This window comes from Drosophila gunungcola (assembly GCF_025200985.1).
Source record: "Drosophila gunungcola strain Sukarami chromosome X unlocalized genomic scaffold, Dgunungcola_SK_2 000032F, whole genome shotgun sequence".
Classification (NCBI taxonomy): domain Eukaryota; kingdom Metazoa; phylum Arthropoda; class Insecta; order Diptera; family Drosophilidae; genus Drosophila; species Drosophila gunungcola.
Window position 1 is genome coordinate 794,908 of NW_026453186.1, and position 19,916 is coordinate 814,823.

General features: G+C 34.7%; 2 protein-coding genes across 2 annotated transcripts; both read right to left on the reverse strand.

The window, feature by feature from the left end:
• Positions 1-13: 13 nt before the first annotated feature.
• LOC128260560 (dynamin) lies at positions 14-16,330 on the reverse strand. The gene is given in 16 exon segments (XM_052993684.1): positions 14-1,131; positions 4,913-4,931; positions 4,934-5,054; positions 5,116-5,252; positions 5,326-5,419; positions 5,478-5,681; positions 8,203-8,214; positions 8,632-8,751; positions 11,446-11,639; positions 11,833-11,939; positions 12,016-12,173; positions 12,244-12,472; positions 12,550-12,666; positions 12,728-13,484; positions 13,546-13,619; positions 15,418-16,330. Coding segments are annotated over 16 exon segments (2,640 nt in total). The 5' UTR covers positions 15,564-16,330; the 3' UTR covers positions 14-980.
• Positions 16,331-18,338: 2,008 nt separating this feature from the next.
• Positions 18,339-19,350, reverse strand: LOC128260576 (putative ribosome-binding factor A, mitochondrial). The gene has a single exon (XM_052993711.1). It carries the CDS (start codon positions 19,302-19,304, stop codon positions 18,465-18,467), a length of 840 nt encoding a protein of 279 aa, XP_052849671.1. The 5' UTR covers positions 19,305-19,350; the 3' UTR covers positions 18,339-18,464.
• Positions 19,351-19,916: the final 566 nt, after the last annotated feature.

The following is a 19,916-nucleotide window of genomic DNA, read 5'->3' on the forward strand; positions in this document are numbered from 1 at the left end:
AAAACGCAACAAATTTCATTTTAGTTGTATTTCTTATTAACATACGACTATAAACAAGAATCATTAAAGACATTAACCTTAACACAATAATAATATTTCTGTGTAGAATAGATTTTAAATAATTTGTAATTCTTTGTCGCAACACGGTTACATCGATGCTAAATTTATTTGTTCACATTTATTTATTTTTGTTTGCCTTGAAGATAGTTAATACATATTTTAAAGTGAATACATAGTTTTGTTTTACCATCAATGTAGAAGCATTTTAACATTGCAATTAACGTTTCTTTATTTTTATATAAGCTACAAAAAAAAAAAAACAGGCTTGATTGCACTCGGAAAGTACAAAAACACACGCTAGTGCTAATTTACACCGCGATTAGGCGTTACCGCACTTCTGAAGACACAATAACTCCTGCAGGCATGTCTAATTGCACATTTTTGAGTTGCAATAACGCCTATTTTACTGCTTTTCTAATAACTATAATACCCTCTGCAATGTTACAACAACAAAACTATAAACCTAAAATTGTTTTTTACATATAAATACTCATTTTTGAAAAATAAATTTATTTATTTCATGTTTTTAATATACTTTAAGAAGTAAATGTTGCTTTATGAAATCAATTCGATAGCAATTAAAGTAATTTGAGTGTAGAAGTGTAGTGTGTAGTGTGTAGTGTGTAGTGTGTAGTGTGTAGTGTGTAGTGTGTAGTGTGTAGTGTGTAGTGTGTAGTGTGTAGTGTGTAGTGTGTAGTGTGTAGTGTGTAGTGTGTAGTGTGTAGTGTGTAGTGTGTAGTGTGTAGTGTGTAGTGTGTAGTGTGTACATAGTGTGTAGTGTTACACCGAAGAGTTTTACCATAGATTTAAAACCAACAGACATCTTATAAGCTTCAAATTCTTTGATGGTATGTGATGACGCGTACGTGCTTGCTATTCGTTAATAATTATTATGCGTATTGTGCTTATTTTTGCTTGATTTACTTGAATCGGGAACTAAAGGCATTTGATAACTCATTGATAGCTGCTTGGCCAACGGCTTGATTAACTTGTCCACGCATACTCTCCGGTACATAACGATTAGCGCCCGTTTGTTGGGTAATAGCACCGCCGACAGCTCCAGAGACACGACTTGAAATGTATAAGTAGTGGATTATTGAATTTTGAATATCTTAGCTTAGCTGTTTGCATTTGTATTAAAAATATGCGAACAATCAACCAAACATTTATCAAAACGCTTGGAGCTCCTGATTCCTCAGCTTCCAAATCACAAAACGAAAATCTATTAAAGTATACTTTCATTAAGCACAAAAAAAAAGGTAAATTTTCTTAGCATAGTTATTTTGGCTCCCTAAAGTACATCAGTTTCTTCGTACAATGTGCTAAAGGAAAGAAAACATATTGTTAAGGTGTAAATAAAATAAGTTCGGCGCTTAAGTGTCTCTAATGCATGTTTATATGGGTTTTGAAATGTTGTGCAGAATTGAGTGTGGTGAGAATGGTATTAAATGGTATGGTTCACAAGTACAAAAGCTCCTGCTGCATCGTTTACAACCAGCTAAATAACTTTTTCGCCTGACATTATGTATCTAAAACATACAACTATCCAAAGGACAACATTTTCGAAAATGCTGTTGTAATCTGTAAAAGATTGGTAATCCGTTTTTGCACTTTTCGACCTTTGTATTCGAATTCGGGAGATACATATTTTACTATAGCATTAACAGATCTCAACTTCGCCTATGCACATAAGTACATTTTGAGGTAAACACCAAAAACATAAAAAGAAAGATGTGTCCCGCCAGTAAGCAATACGCACTTATGCAATACGAACAATTTATGTATTTATTTATGCACTTTATTTGTGTATACGTAAACTGGTCATATGTAATATAATTTGCTTCATATTTCCATCGTCACAATCCATTTGAGTAAGTCACAAGAGTATTTTCATGACTTATATTTGTAATCAACATTCAAAATAATACATTTTACATTTGAAAGACATGGAGACTTGAATTTTGTCGTGGCAAGAAAGGGTTGAAAATAAATTATAATTCAACATTTAGCGAACTGCTATTATTAAGCACACAGCTGTATATATTAAACAATTGTATTTATTTAAGAGGAAATCGATACAAACCACTTAAAAAATCTTTGCGAAATTCATTTACAAATGTTGTACTTAATTTCTTCTGGGTTACAAAAAAAATGGTATACCTATATCATTATATGTTTTGTTCAAATATATTTTTTAGCTGTTTTATATGATGCCATACAAATTAAACCAGTTGGAGATGTAACCTCTGATTTATATTTTAATATATATTGGTATCTTTATAGACATAAAAATATTCAAAGGAATGGACAATTCAACAAAGTTATTGTATCAACTTAATCGTGTACTTATTCGTTTCTTGGAAACGGGACAGCTTGCAATTCAACTTTCGGAGAATTTAAGCGGATTGGGAATAAATAAATTTTCTTACAGAAATAACAATACAAAGGGTCCAAATCTTTATAGAGAACAAATAGTTAAAGCAAAAATTATTAGGTATTAACAAGTTTCTAATTTTCGCAAGGCTGCATAGTCATATTGCTCATTGTTATGGATAGCATTTAGAAATTAGCCTACCAAAGCAAATCTAACAAATCCCAATGACTTCTGATTGATCGGAGGGGCTTTTTACTATGTTAACATACTTTTTTGTTTTTTTTTTGTTTTTTTGTTTGTAAGTTCAAGGAAATACTTTGTGACTGACCTTAAATGTTTTTAACGTTGCTTTACCTAACATTTTCTAATTTAATTGGGTTTTATAGTTTAACATCAACAACAACACAATGCAGTTAACGAAAGCTATTTATTAATAGTTAGCTATATAATTAAGATAATTGGTTAATATAATATCGTCACTAAGCATCTGCCCATACAAATAGTTTACATAACTTTTGAGCGTATGCCATTGATAAGGGGACATAAAATAATATAATAATTAGACATGCACGAACAAATGCATATACATTTGTACATATATTGTATATCTACACAGGAAAGTAGACATTACGAAAAACATCTTATGGAATTAAAGAAATCATGTGCATCTCGACTAGTTGCTTTTCACATATTAAGAATTTATATCAGTTTTAACGCTTCAGGTTATATATTGACTACAATGATACGCAAGCGATTTAATTGTATCGATTTCCCATCGTTGTTGTTATTTTGGATTTTGCCGGAATAATATCAAAGTTCAATTGTTGAAAGTAGAATTGGGTACTGTGTTGGTTAAATCGTCAGCAAGCTACTTTTTGTAGGTTCATCCCCTAGACGTACATATAGAATCTCGATGCCGACAACAAATTTAACGACGTCTGTGTACGTGTTGTCGAAATACATATATTTAAGTGTTATTCAATTTTGTTGTAGGTTTGTTTTGTTTTGTTAGCAATGTTTTGGTTATTATCGTATCACATAGAAAGAGAAAAAAGAGACAACAAAAACAGTTGTATTAATTTTGTTCAAAATATCTTGATCAAGAAAATTATTGGACAACTTAAATTTATCAGTAATAAAAGGCATAGCTTGAATTTGAAGTTCAAAAGTTACGCGACTAATTAATAAATTATTAATTAATATAAATTTTACAGCGGGGTTACACAGAAAGCGCTTTAGCTTGTTTTCTCTTTAATTTCATTTTGCGGTGCCACAGACATTGTTAAGCGGTGATTTTTAACCACTTTTATAAAGCAGGTTATTTTAACTTCCAATTAACCCACACGATGATCCACATACAAATACATTTAAGCAAAACAGGAACACAAAATAATTTTCGCTTAATTTAGTTGCGTTTTTGCAAAGTCATTACACTATTTATGTTAAGCAATATCAGAATTATAAACATATTTGAGAATAACGTTTTGTTTTTCACAGTTTTGTTAGATTTTTGTTAAAACTAAATGGTTAAGCATTAGTACTTTTGTTAGTTATTATAAAAAAAAACTTAAATAAAATAAATAATATAATTGTTTTCCCAAAACTACATATGTACATAGGCGATGTCGCGTTGGCTAATTTTCTAGTTCCTTTCAAATGAATTTAAAGTACCAAATCGTACGTACTAAATTTTAAGAAAAATCACAAGATATAAAATGTACTCATTTGTATGCAGACATTTCGACGTTTATGTATTTTTTAATACTATTTAAAATAGAGGTGCCACATAAAACGCCTTTTATTTCGGCCTGCCACAGCCCTTATAACTAAATTTTCACCAAATATCTTGTCCTTCAACTAGAATAAAAATATACAGGTAAATATTTAAAACTTGTAAAACAGAATATTACTTTTTGGACAAATTATGATTAACCTGATCAGTTAATAGATTGATATGGGTAGCTAAGACAGTTTATGTGGACCTCTCTACAAACATTTATGAGAGCCTTTCAAGTACTTTCAAGATATATCAAATCAAATAAAAAAATACTAACTTAAGAGTTCTCGATTCCCCGTAACACAATGCAAAATTCATAGATATCATAGATAAATATTGCAAAAAAAAAGTAAAATATTTTGTTCATTGGGAATTTGCCATAATCAAATTAAAAGTAATATGAATTCTTAGCATCCAATGTTTAGCCGACTGTCGAATAAACTTATTCTTTCGTAGTTCTGTGGCAACCCAATAATTTTTCCGCGATGTGGTTCACTGATGTTTCCGATATCGCTAAGTATTTCTGTGACACCCCTAATTGATGGATCATTATTTTACAAAAGGGAGCAGTTTTAATAGATATTTTAAAGATATGGCAGTTACGGAACAGTTTGTATAACAATGATCCATATTTGTGTGTATTTGGCAGTAGGTAAGTACAATAGATAAGTGAAGATATCCTGCCGGTAAAGGGTACTTACGACGGTAGCATTGGTGGGGCAGAGCTCCTCCGGGACGACCGCCAGGTAGTGGTGGTGCTCCACCTCCTGGGCGATTCGGGATCGCTGGAGCTGGACGACCTGTAGCTGGCGGCAACGGTGGGTTCCGTCCACCCATGGTGCCCTGCAACGGTACGAATTCAATATATTGTGTTTTTGGCAACTATAATGACTATAATGAGTACCTGTGCGGAAGGTGCTGGCTTGCGGGGAGCACCCGGACTTGGAGGGGAGAGGCGTGGATTATCCAGGCCACTGGGTAGCCAATCATTCTTAACCGGAGGAGGCAATGGCTGGGACACCGTTGCCATGGACACGTCGCCTTGAAACAATTGAATAAATGTTAATCGTTAAATGTGAATTGGCTAACAGCAGTTAACAGTGTTGATAGTTACCTATAATCTGCAATGCGTCCTTGCAGGCGCGGTACATACGCAGCATCTCCTCTCGTCGTGTGGCCGACTCGGCGGACTCCTCCATCATCTGGGACTGTAAGTCAACAAGTTGGTGAGGCCCCATTTAAAGAGTAGTATTTTATGGCATTTACCTGATCACCAGATGCGTAGAGATGTGCCAGAAGCTCACCGTTGATAAAGTCCTTGGCATTGTTAATTATGAGCATCATAATCGCTTTGGGTACCATGTCGCGCGTGGTCTTCGTAACGATCTTCATGTAGGAGTCAACCAGATTGCGAATGGTCTCGACCTGACGTTCTAGCTGTGGATCGGTGGAACTCTCCTCACTGGCCGACTGTTGTTGTTGTTTGCGGAGATTCGTATAAGGTTTGGTTTTGGGGGAATCGATAGTAATTTTATGGATCGTTGAGAAAATTGTAAAGTGCAAAAATATTTAACAACATAATAACTAAATCGTGCATTGAAAAACGAGAAAGAACGCTGTAGTCGAGTGCCCGACCATTAGAAACCCGATACTCCCTTCCCAAATACAAAATAAGTTTCCTACCTACATATAAATTTTAATTGAAGTGGTAGTAATATACATAAATATATATGAGTAGAATGTTAGTTTCCGTTGTGTCAAAAAAAAAACTGGATTTCTGAAGCCATAAGCAAGATTGATCAAAAGGACAAACTCCTTTTAATACTATGGACTAAACTATTTCATTAATTAAAGGCCTTAAATAAGAAATAAAAAAACAATTGATCTATTTGTAAAGAATGTCTTAGCGAACTGAGTTGAAAGATTTAAAATTGAAGTCCCATTTTTTAAAAGTCGCTCTTAAAATCATATAGTTACCAAAATTTAAAGAAAAGCCTTACAATATTCTTTAATCTATTAAGACTTTTTAGAACCAAAAAAAATGTATTTTTGAAGAGTGGCGTATAACCCCTAAATTTTATCAAAAAAAATTAACATGAGCCAAAAATGCCAAAGTATATAACATTACATTCCATTTGAAATGTTACCTTTTTCGCTACGCAATCCCTTTCGACTTATTTTTTCTTTATAATTATTTAAATCTTTCACTCCTCTCTACAAAACACAGTTTTCATAGAAATAATCCTATTGGTTAACCAATTGCAACATAAAAAGAAAAAGGGTTATTTTTCTTATTAAATAAATACAAGTGGAACGCCCACTGTGACACTGAATTTCATATGTTCTATTTTGGGAGCCTCTGGATCTGTTTAAGGAATTTCCGAACTTTTGAGTTTCATGCGTTTAAATATTTTCAATTTTAACTTTGAATTAAAATATGTTAAGTAAACTATAAAAAAATATTTAAATATAATAAAAATTTAGTTAAAAAGATCAAATTACATGCAAGAGGCGACCGTCAAAATTAAGGTAAATTGTCCAAATTAACCAGAGGAGGGGTTTTGGGCTCAAGGACACCTTTAGTTTCAGCTTTACCATTTGGTATAATCGTTTCGTTTTTTCATAAAGTATTTTGTGGTAATTGCAAATCAAAACTAAAAGGGTGTCGCCACTTTTTAACCACTGCCCTATGCAAGTATTTATAACCACTGTTTACATAAATTTATGACGGATGACCTTTTGTTAAATTTAAGATAGAACACTATAGTCGACTTTCCGACTATGCGATACCCGCTACTCAATAAGAAACTTTGAAAGAGACTGTAAGTCCGGTATAAAGTACAAAATAAAGGTCCCAAAGTCTAGATGATCATACCGACAAACAGACATGATCGAATCGTCTGTTGAAGCTGATCAAATGTTTGTTTATTGGGTGGCGAAGGAAGTGCTTCCTCGTTTCAATTGGATACTATACTATTGAATACATTCTACGATTAATACTATACGAGTAGCGGCTATATATATTTTAATTAGGTCTTGGAAAATTCAAACATTACAAAAATAAAAAATAACTCAATAAAAACAATTTAAATCAACACATACTTGTTGCTAAAACCAACCGGAAGAAATTATTAATTTTGTGTGTGTGTGTTTTTTTTTTTGGCGTTTTATAGATTGGTCGTTTTGTTCGGTAGGTTGCGGAAAAATAGAAGAGAACAACATGTTCACAATCGTTAAAAGAAACCAGTAACAATGGAATAGTCGAGTGGCCCGACTATGAGATAATCAGTAATTATAAGTTAGTTGAATAATCATTGGCGTTCTAACTACATCAGGTATGTGAAAGCATCGCAGAAATCGACAGACAATTTTCTTTAAAGAATTTTTTTTAATTGCCTGGTTGGTTAATGGAAGAAAATATCACAGCCCGAGTATGACATAACACTCGAAATATAGCCAGTTACGAATTTTGTTAACATTAACTATATATTAACTAGCAGTCGAAACAATTTATTGGCCGTTTTATCTCTGTAATAGCATACTCGGGTGATGATATTATAGTTAATTGCACCTCTAAACGAATAAGCTTTGTTAAACAATTTCAAGATGTGTTGTTTTATATTAAATGTTACTTTTAGTTAATGTGATGTAATTTAAAGCCTTATATGTTATATTTCAAAAAATCCTGAGCCGATTAATGTAAATTGATACCCTTAGATATTAGTAGAGACGTAAAATTTTGTTGAAATAACGAATTTTGGAAAAAAAGGGATAATTTTGTTAAATAATTTTAGTAACGGCTTAAATACCTCAATACACTGTCTTTGAAAACAAAAATAAACAAATTAAACCAAACATGTCTAATTAAAAAAGAGGATGTTAAAATAATGTATTAGTTATTAGTATAGAAATTCGCATATGTTAATACGAATTTTTATTGATAAGTACATTGAATGAAATAATATCGTTAAAGTTTCAAAGATTAACAAACCTCTTGTCCTTCCTGGATGACGATTAAACATAAAGCATCATTATTGCGAGATATTTGGTAGATTTGGTCAGTAGAACAGCAAAAACAAAGAGATATATTTATTTATAAGATAGTTCTACAATGAATTTTCAATTGTTTGTTCATGTAAAAATCGGAGTTGTAAATAATTGGGGATAGCAAGTGTTCGTTGCGAATAAATCTTGCAGAATCAGAAAGACTGGAGCGAAATTTCTCTTTAACTGCTCTAGAAAGATTTCTGACCAAAGTTATAATCACATTTATATACAACAATCAGTCAGATAAAGGCACATTGTGATAGTGTGATAAGAGGCAGTTAATGAATCCAATAAGTGTATTGATAAACCTTAGTGTTGGAGCACATTATCTAGACAATGTCTCCTTATTGATTATTGGTTTTTAAATACGCACCTCGTCGCCGTTTTCCTGAGTCTCTTGCTTTTCGGGATAGACACCAGCTCGCAAGAAGGAAGCTTTCCACGACTCCACATCCTCGACAGTCTCGCAGGACAGCTCCAGTTGTTTGTAGTCCTAAAATAGCGCGTGTTTAAAAGCGTCGAGGCAAAAACAGATAAAAAACAAAACCATTTATGATACAACATTAAAAATAATCATTTTTTGTATTCAATAGATAATCAGATTAAAAAGTTAAGTTCGTTATATTAATTTGGCTGTTTAGTTTTGTGTTTGGTTTTGTTAGAGCAATGACGACTATCGATCACTGCAAGAAATACATTATAAAACAAAAAAAAAAAAATGGGTTAAAAGCTCTGAGTTTCTTAAGAACAACGCCTTCGTATCGATATTTAAATGCTTGAATAAAGTATATGACATTTTTCAATAATACGCGCTTGTTTTATAAAATTAATAGAGTTAAAGTTCCCACGATTCTGTATTACTTTTAAAAATATAAGACGATCAATCCCCATGATCGAAAAATGGGATAGAAAACGTGGAGAAATTTTTGAAACATATTTTATTTATCTCTTACCATCTGGTACTCCCAAAAGGACTAACCAAACACTATCTGTTTTTTATGGATAGAATTCACTGCTTATTAGGCAGATAACACTAAACCCAAATTCATCTGCTTTTAATTTGAATTGGACCTGGACATATCTATATATAAACACTTTTTTTTCTAAATTTGTGCCTCTTTCAGTTTGTATTCGGATAACAATAATTGCATCTGGAACTTTGGCAAAAATTCATCTTACAAAAATCTAGTAGAGAGAGGAAGTTAGGAAGCGGATCGTAGTAAACTATACATTTTAAGAAACTCGTAACGAAACGTAGGCAGACAACGGACTTCTCTGCTTCAGGATGGATTTTGGGCATGTCCTGTCCCTCCATTGCTTGTGTACAAATACCCATTGTAGAATTCCCATTTCGAAAGTCATTGTCGAGCAGTGTAGCCTAATAGCCCCGTCTGCGCATCTGTTGTGGAATTGTTGACCGACTGTTTACGCTAATGCAGCAACAAATGATAACTATAACAAACATGAAAAGTTTAAGAAAAATTAATATTGTCTGGTGTCGCTTTTGTCGGCATTGACTTCATAGATTCAACTGGGAAGTGATTCATTGATTATTGAGAAATTCAATATTTCGCTCCGGAATCCGGGATTTTACGGTCCGTGAAGTTGGCTGAAAACGCGATTTCAAGTTAACAAACAAGTTTCGAAAGGTGCAGTTGCTCCAAGGCATCTTTAAAATGCTCGTACACTGCTCGTGGATCATGACGTAATGCCTTCAAAACTATGAGTTACTAATTTTGGGTCAAAAATATTAAAAATCAAAATTAAAAATGTGTTAGGGTATGTAAAAACATTGCTGTTGTACATAAAACATGAAATTTCGAACAAAGAAATTGAATGTTATAATTAAACGGGTAGAAAAGCTAGCGGCGGCATTTAAAACAGGAGAGGAAGTTGTATTTTCTTGCAGTTATTAGCGAAAATGTATTAGTGCGTTTGCATTTTACTTCCCGTGACAGTCTTTACAGGAAAAAAATGCGTTCGAAAAGGTAATAGATAGCTTTTACACTTAGCGAAATGAGCGTGAGAAATAGTCATCAAAATTTTATAAATGGGATTTTTAATGCCAAAAACACCACTTGACTTCCAATGAAGGACTTACTGCGTTTACTGCGTTTTAACTAAAATTAAAATACCCTCTCAAATAGTAATCACTATATATCTGCTAAAAAACCATGAATAGAGCGTATGTGCAAATAACAAATCTGGTTTTAAAGCCATTTACTGCCTCTACAAACTGACACGGTGATCAATATCAACTAGAAATGGAAACGGATGAAGGAGGAATTAATTGTTCGTGACAAATCTCCCAAAAAAAACTATCAATGCTCTTTAGTATTCCTATTAGATTGCTTATTTTAAGTATAAAATTCAACAGCTTAAATCTTTTCAATAAGCAGCTAGATAAATAACAAATGTCGATGTCCTCAGATAACTAAAAAAGGTGTCAAGGCCTACAAAATGAGTATAGTCCATAAACTTATAGAAAAATCACATAAATTACATATTTTAGATCATTACTCCTAAAGCTTTTTTTGTGCTCTTCAAGTGTATGTTTTATCCTGCTAATGAGCAAAAATGGATCTCGAAAATCGTTATTAGATATTTAGATTTCAGACAAATTCACCATTATCTATCAGAAAGAAAGCTATACCATAACGATTTTCGAACGAACTTAATGTTAATTCGTGTGTGCGTTTTTGAAACTTTTGCCAAGTTTCTAGAAAATTCAATTTTCTGACTAATGCTTTGAAGTGTATAAGCTTTAAGTACAATTAATTGATTGAATAATGGTGTGTGACTATTTTTGGCGCGATTCATTATGTATCAAAAATTGTAGTGAACTTTGCAGCAAGCTTATCAAGCATCACAAAATAAAAAGGCAAAAGGAGTTTACGACTTAGCAAACTCCTTTGCCTTCAATTTGACTTAAATGTTGATAAAAACATAGTAATTTTTATATTATACAAAAAAATAATTAATTGATCTCTTGCCCTATTTAACCAAAGGATTCAAATTGGGATTGGTATACAATGGAAATTTGAATTATTTTCAAAAGTATCACAAAAATTACGTTTTGTTGTTTTAGTTGTTTAGTTATTTTGATTTAAAGTTTTTCTCTGGTTTTGGTTTTGTTTCTGAAATCATTTAAAACTCATTTTTTTGTATGTTAACAAAAATTACTAACCTTATAAACATTACGTCCATCGGGACTAAATAAAGCAAATGTAACACGTCTAGACATTGACATAAATCCCTGTTCAATATCACGCAATTTTAAACCATCCAACGGCAGCATAAATTTCTTTTCTTTCTCATCCTCGTCCTTGTACCAGGAGATACTCTCGGATGTTAACACAAACCAATAGGGACGCGATCCACCTGCAAAACACATTTAAAAGTCAATAAATGCCCAGGCGAGTAATGCTGTTAACTATAAATATCTGCAAATCTGCACAAGCACATTTAAATACTGGATAAAACTAAATGCTGAACTGAACGCATTATTGCAGACATCGCACACACAATTCCCTATCAAGTAGGCTGAATCATGTAGCTAAATTGTTGTACATACCTTTCATGATACCAAGGTTTTGTATGACCATGTGACCCTTGCGAATAACTTGGTTGCCAAGCTGACGAGTGCCAGTTTTATTGGCATTCTCTGATTTGTTTTGAGCGCTATAACCAAACAGAGCAAACAAAATCAGTTACGAAATAAATAGATAGCTAACTAATAGTAGCTGTTAATACACACTTGGCGAAACCAATGAAATCCTCATGGTTGGTGTTCATGTAGGCCAGCTCAAAATCGATAAGCAGAAGAATTTGTTCCTTGCAACTGTGCTCGCGTTGGCGAACATGTGTTGTGATAATACGTTCTGTTTCCTCACGTAAACGTGGGTATCGACTCATCTGTTTCGAATGATCAATAAATATTAGCCATGGGGGTATGCTTTACATCAAATCAAATTAGTCAACTTACTTTAGCTGTGCACATGCGCACAACCACCGAAAGTTCCTGCACGACTAGATCGACACACTTTATTACCGGCTCCTTGAGCAATGCAATTTGCCTTTTAACAATGGCCTCGAACGCCATGTCGGGTGTGAAGAGGCCAACGCGAATACCGTGAATGTTTCGAATTGCAAATGAGATCTCTCGTCGTAATTCCTTTTCATCGCAAGCCATCTTAACTATCTCGAAGCGTAGTCTAAAACGGACAAAGTGTTGTTATGTTATGATATAATATAAATATAGCATAAATCATAAAGCTTTAGTGAAACTTGCCGCTCATGGAAAATGCGATTGATCTTGGCGCCACCTGAGAGCTCATTTGTGTTGACCAAAGCCGAGCCACTGCCTTCAATTGTTCGCTCAAAGTCGGACTGCAGCTGCTGAATCATTCTGTGGAGAGTAAATGTACACATTATCCAACAGTAATGCAGTCAAATTGATTTATACATACTGGAGCATAGCCTTTGTCTTGATGCTGGCATCGCCTGGCTGAAAGTGTTTGAACTCTTCAACCTCCTTCTCCAAGGTGAGCATCTGCTTTTGCAACTTGTCTCGCAAGCCAGGTAACGTGTCCCGTATGTGGTTAGTGAGTTGTTGGTTGAGGACCCTTTGCAAGTAGGGAGTTCCAAGACGGTCGGCCATGTGACGGTAGGATGGATGGCTCAAGAAGAACTTGCGCTCGGCGGCAAGTGCCTGGTGGATATCCTTGCGTCCCTCGATATCCTTCTGTGAGCGATTCACCACGCCAATGTAGCCGCGGCGCAGGGGAAGCAGCTTGTTCTCGAGAATGTCACGGGCATCGGTGCCCTCGTCCATAAGATCGAGCTTTGTTATCACACCGATGGTGCGCACTCCCTGCGGATCCACCTCCTTTGCCAGCTTGAGCGCATCCGAGTTGGCCAGATCGGTGTTGGCCGGGGTCACAGCCAGAATTAAGCAAGTCTCTTTGCGAATAAATTGGAATATCATCTGCTTAATTTGCTGCTCAATGTCTACTGGCTGATCGCCGATTGCCACCTTTGTTAGGCCTGGCAAATCAATCAGAGTCAGATTGAGGACATGCGGCGAATACACGCGCAAATTAATTGGAATGTTTGAAATGCCTTTGTTACTTCCGGTCACACGATCCGTTTCATCTTCGATTTCTTTTCTGATCTCATCAAAGCTTGTAAACTTTTTGCCTTTGCAGTGAAGGAACTCGCCATGCTCTGAAGACAAATTAAACATGAGCAATATAAAACAAAGGAATCGAGTGTGTGATCAACTTACCGGTAACTCCATTGATCAGTTGCAATATTAGAGGTCTACGGGTCACAATACCAGAGCCTCGGGGCAAGAAATCTCTGCAAAAATTATAAACAAATTATTGAAGGAGATATTCATGGGCTATCTTATTTAACTAATCTAGACCCCACTCTTTGGGCCCTTATTCTTAACACAATAAGAATGGTATATTCTTTAATGTACTGTTGAGATTAAAGAAAAGATTTTGAATTTTCAGGTCTTCAAAACGTTTGTTTTTATTGCTAAATAAGAAATGCTTAAAGCAAAAACATGTTTTATTCGTTATTGAATACTTTTGTTCATATGAATCTGATATAATCTCAAATAATAACCTGAGCTGAAAAGCCTAGCTGCCATAGCCTAACTTCCTTTGTTAATTAGTAATTTTAATTACTGGTTAGCTCGCCCTAAATAAATAAATAAATAAATAAATCTCAAATAATCGTTACATAAATTTTTTTTCAATTTGAAATAAACGTGTTTTAGTATTTTTGATTATAAGCTGATAGAAACATTTGCAATTTGGTCTACAAGTAAGATTGGACCACTGAATCGAAGGCTTTTCTTTTAATCTATGCAAATCGTGTATAAATAATAAATCGGCTTTAGTAATAAAATGCTTAAGAATTCGAGGACAAGAAATCTAACGATTATTATTAATTTTTTCATCAAAATTTATGTGTTATTTTATTTTTAAAATTAAGCAATAGCTTAAGTTCTTTATGATAATTTTAAATATTACAATATTAAAAAAAAGATTTTGGTTTTGCCGAAACTGGCTTCCTCTCTCTTCTCTGTTTGATTGGTCTGTATGTAATATGGGTATAGGAAACCACCCTAATTGACATACATACAATACAAGTGTATAAAAACGGCGCATGCGAATTCTATCTGGACTATTTTGAACATTGTGAGCTTATGTAAGCACAAAATTTACATGGTTTAATGCAGTCCGTAAGTTTATACATATCTCGATGATGGGTAGATTTATTTCTGCATTTTCAGCAATATTTCAAATATGCATAAACTTGTTACCAAACATGTCATATGTATGCGGTTTCTTGGCCATGAAATACAAAGTTTGTATCAGTTAAACCCATACCCCTATATAGAATTTCTTATTATTTTTACGAGCCGAATTGGTTGCGAATCGAGAATGTAAAGCGTGCAGCAAAAGAAGCATTTATGCTAGCGTACAATCATTTGCCTTATCTATATAAGGGCGTAAGCCATTGTTTTCATTATGTTTGTATTTAGAGTGGACACTCGCCAACAAAGAAAAATGAGAGACAGCGCAGGCATGTAGATACAAATGAGAGCTGCGACACAAATAACGGTCGTATTGCGTATTGATACATACATTTTAGATTTTTGCGTTAACCAATTCGATATTTGGCTCAAATCCGTGCATTGTATATCTTTGACCTTTGGTTTAAATGTCAGGCATGCACTCTCAAGAAAGATACATTTTCTTATCAGCTTAATTAGGTTAACGCCGCTGATAATAAATATTTGGCCATTACTCACCACCCACTTATGTACGGGGGTATTTCTATGTGCACCTGTTTGAAATTCAACGATTATTGATTGCTGAGTTCTTATCAATGAACAAAAGTACCCAGAAAGATGGTTTCAAATTGATTCATGTAATATGTGCGGAATTACTTGTAGTTCCCTGGACTTAAATAATCAATTGATTCATTTTCGTATAGTTTTCGGACAAAGTTGAGCCCGGACCAGAGAAAAATCGATTTGCTGCAGCTCTTGGCTGCTTCACCAATAAAATGAAAAAAAAAAAAAAAAAAAATTATAAAAATAAACCATTGAACATTATTACATATATGTACGTATACTCACTTGCCAACGAAGTTCTCCAAAACAGAACTTTTGCCAGCTGATTGACCGCCGACCACCGCGATCTGCGGCAGATCCAATTGCATGTGCACGCCAAGCGATGTGAACGCATCTTGCAGCTTATTTACAATCGTTATAAGGCTATCCATTTTCACAATTTGTATAGATTAGATTCTGCGATTTAGATCGAAATCGAACTGCGCGACGGACGTCTGTTCCTGCCTCGTCCAGTTGTTTTGTGTTTTAATCTCTGCGCTCTGCGTTCTGCACACTTCTGCAATTGCAATACAGCAGTATTCTTGTTAACAAACTATGTAATTCTCTACAATGGGAATTTCGATGTTCGCCCGCGTCGTCGTTGTCCTTTCACTCTGACACTTTCCTTTTCGTACAACGTCAACACTGACAGTTTTGCAAACTCGAGATAAAAAGAAATAAATATGCGTAAGCCGTGGGCAGTCGCTCATCCAATGGCTCGGCTCGGCTCACATGTAGTTACTCATTCTCCCACAGTTAAACGCGATGCGATGATTAGATTACTACTACAAAAATTTCATGCTGGGTATAATAAGACTTAACTAATAGAATTGGTTGGGTCACTGGCAAAAATGTTTATCGACATTTACACAAAAAGAATTTATGTATGTACATATACACTTCGCAAATTTGAAAAGACTCAAAGAAAATTGTTATCGACTTTTCAATCGTCACTTCTTTTTGTAGGCGTAACAGTGTGGGTGCAAATGTTATGTTTATCGCCCAAAGCACAACAAAATTAACAATTGGTCTACCCTTTAAGCAAATATATTTTTTTGTTTGGCTCTAATCATCGCATGGGTGACACGATTGTTGGTCGCAACAAATATCTTTATTTTCGAGCAAACCGACTATTATCACCACCACTCTCGCTTCCAAAAATCGTACAATGGATTAGAGATGGAGAAACGTCGATGCCAACATCGATGTCATCGATGTTTTCCAAACATCGGTTACATCGATGTTTGGCGGGGCAACATCGATATTTTCCACCTGTATAAAACATTTTAATCAATTGAAACGACTCTCCTCTCATTAATTTCCTAACATAAATGTTAAAGCCAATTCACACAGTCAACATTGCTGCAACAGCGACTTTTTCTTCCATTAGAGGTACTTACATGTGCTAGAAAGGGACGGGGAGAAGGCGTTTCAAGAAGTAGTAGACTGTAAATGCTGTTGTGACTTTGGATTTGTAAAGTGTTTTGACGATTTTCACTTGGCTTTCCTGGGACTTTTTGGGGATGAGTTTACATTTTGAGCGGCTTAAAACGCGATGCCTTTGAACTTATATTAATGCACAAATGTCAATTCGATAATATGAAAGATTAGGGAGATATTGACTTCCATTTGACCTGGGGTAAAAAAAGGCTTGAGGACCTACAAGGATCGCCAAAAAACACTCATACATATATGTATATACCAGCAGGAACAAGTTGATCAGGATGTTGTGGTCACCATACCATCCATCATAGGCCAACAACCGTGAATAAATCATAAGCTCAGAAAAATCTTTCCACTTGTTGTGTGTTAATATCCATTTGATTGCCGCGAAATTTCAATTTTGTGTTCTCTTCTTCTTTTAAGGTTTGTTTAATTCTCGTTGGCCGATCAGCTGCTGTTACAACAGGGGGTGCCTGTGTGTGTGTGTGCAGAGGGTTTTAGGATAACGATTATTTAACATTTCTGTTAGGAAAACGAAGACTTAACATTGCCGTTACAAAAACGACGATTTTGAATTTCGAACTTTGAACAAAATCGATCAGGGCTTTGGTTTCCGGCTCCAAAATCAAGGCCAATTTTGAATGCACCTGGGCATCAGCAGCTCTGGCAGCAGCTCTTTCTGCCTGCTTTCCGATTCTGTTTATTTTCTCCCTCTTGTTGCGCCGCGCAACAATTGATTTTTTTTTGAGAACAACTAAACTAGCGGTGCAAAAAAGTAATCACAATCTGTACCCGATAAGCTGAGTGTAATTTTTTGTACAATTGAAATTATCATATGATTTAATTGGATACATTTCTGTTAAATTAATGTTTGAAATGAAGAATAAAATGATGGCATATACAAATTTAAACAGAATTCAGCTGGCCTAATTTTTCGAGATTCTAAAGCGTCGACTTTTGCCAATGATAAAACTTTCCAATCAGACACAAAAAAATACCAAATCTCCAAAAACCCAACTCTAATTTGTAAATCAGATTCCAATTTATGACTCCTCCTTATTTCATGTGAATTGGTCCAACTGAGAGATATCGATAGCAGACGCGGCAGGTTACAAGCACCATATTCGTAGAAATTTGATTTAAGGTTTGTTACCAGTGTAACTTTTTTTAAAATTCGATTTTTTGTCCCCCTTATCAATAGTTTACAGCGACAAAAACTATAATTTGAAAGCAACAAGATGTTATATAAAATAGTTATTGAACGACAGCGTTTTAAAGAGCTGCCGCTGCACCTGAAACTTAAAACGCGTTTATCTCGAAACTACCTAGAATGACCTTCGATCTTTAGAATTGTTTGAAAACTATTCATCTGGCAGAATTTAAAGTCATTTTTTAAAGATTATAGGTTACTATAGGGGAAATATATTTAGCTTTAATAATCTTTTTGAATTTTTTAATTTCGGCCACTCATTCGAACGGAAGCATTTAGCAATTACTTCTCAAAATATTTGTAAAACAAAAATCTTATGTGCAAAAAATGTATATTTTATTCTTTAATTAATGACCAAAATGAATTTTCGTTAAACTATAAGCTTGCGAACAATGTAAAAAAATGTAAAATGATCAGTAGATCACAGCCAAAAATAGGAGCAATTAACATAACTCGAATGAAAGTTTGTTTTCAAAAATGTTTCAACGAACATATGTAAGTAGTTTTGCTTTCGATTGCCCAAAAATATTGAAATAACTTTAAGCCCAACCGCCTTTTTAAACGAGAAAATATTATTTGTGATTTTCTAATTATATATATACATATATTGTCGACAATTATATTGTAATTTAAATTGAAACTAAGAGTCTATCTTGGAAACGTGTTGCTTGTGATGAGCCCAGGCCTCTTTGAACTTGCGCATCTTGCCGAGGATCTTATCCATAACTAAGCTTTGGTTTAAATTTAGGAAATCCTGTCGCATCTCAGGCCATTCAATAGCCTTGTCTGTGGCTGGAGAGCAGCTCTCCGCAACCATTTCTTTTGGTTCCGTATAGCTATTTGGGCTAGATTTATAGTATTTATACTGATCGAGCTTTGTGAGCACTTCGTGGACGTGATAAAGACCGCTGCTCGTTTTGTCATGGACAAATCTTATCCGGGGAACTTCGCCCATAAGATGCAGCTGTGCCAGCTCATGCTGCAGCTGGCCGCTCAAACGATTCAGCTTCTCCTCGATCACATCGTTCGCCTGCCCATCTTTGCCCAGCCAATACACATTGATTCGTGTAAAGTCACTGGTGATTTTCACATACGAAATCTGCACCCCGTGGCCAACGATCGAATCGGCCACTGCGCCGTTGGCCAAAATATCCGTTATGTTGGTCATGAACACCTTGTTCAGAACGGACATGCGGCGATGGTTGTCCGGGGCGGAGTGCGAATGGGGTGTTCCGAACTTTAAGGCGTGATTCGACTTTTGGAATCCAGTGCTACTTGGAGCATTTGCATCGGGCGATGGGTACCAACGGCTATTGCTGCCCTTTAGACGATTTCCGAACAACGAGCTAAATATTTTGCCCTGACGCGCCAGGTTGTCCTTCTTCGTCTTGGTGCTTTTGTTTCGTGAAAGCGCCTGGTGGTACACATTATTAAGTCCAGAGTTGCTAGCTTGTAACCTCAAAACACGGATGCCTAGCATTTAGTCCAGTTGCATCAATTTAATTTCCTAGATTAGGTAAACAGAGTGTGACCTACGCTGGATTGTCAGAATATACCATAGAACAGGAAGAAACATCGATATAATAAGGTATTCCCACAGAGCCACATTCCTCATCATCATATGTGCGGTGGCCTCAAAGCGTTCACGAGGGGTAAACATTAAACTAAATAATTGGATTACTAATGAAATTATGAATTTAAAAAAAAATGAATGCCAAAATATAAGACGTAAAAAGAAATTTAAAAAAAACAAATCTCCTCCCTTCTTAATAAAAACATTTGGCAGTGGGCTTAACAAATATTGGCGGTTAAACAAAAATATGTTCAAATTCTGAAGATTTGAAGTTTTAATAATCCATAAAATTGAGAACTGAAGGTTACATTCAATTTCAAAATATTGTATTAACAAATTATAAATTATGTGAAAGGAACTTCCGTCAAATAATGTTCGACATATGATCATTAAAAAATATAACAGCCTATGGGGCTCCAATGGTACGTGGTCATCTGCAGTTTACACGATATTCAACAGTTTTTATTTTAAATTCAGAAGTTTATATTTACCTGTTTTGCTCTTAAAAAAACCAATCTA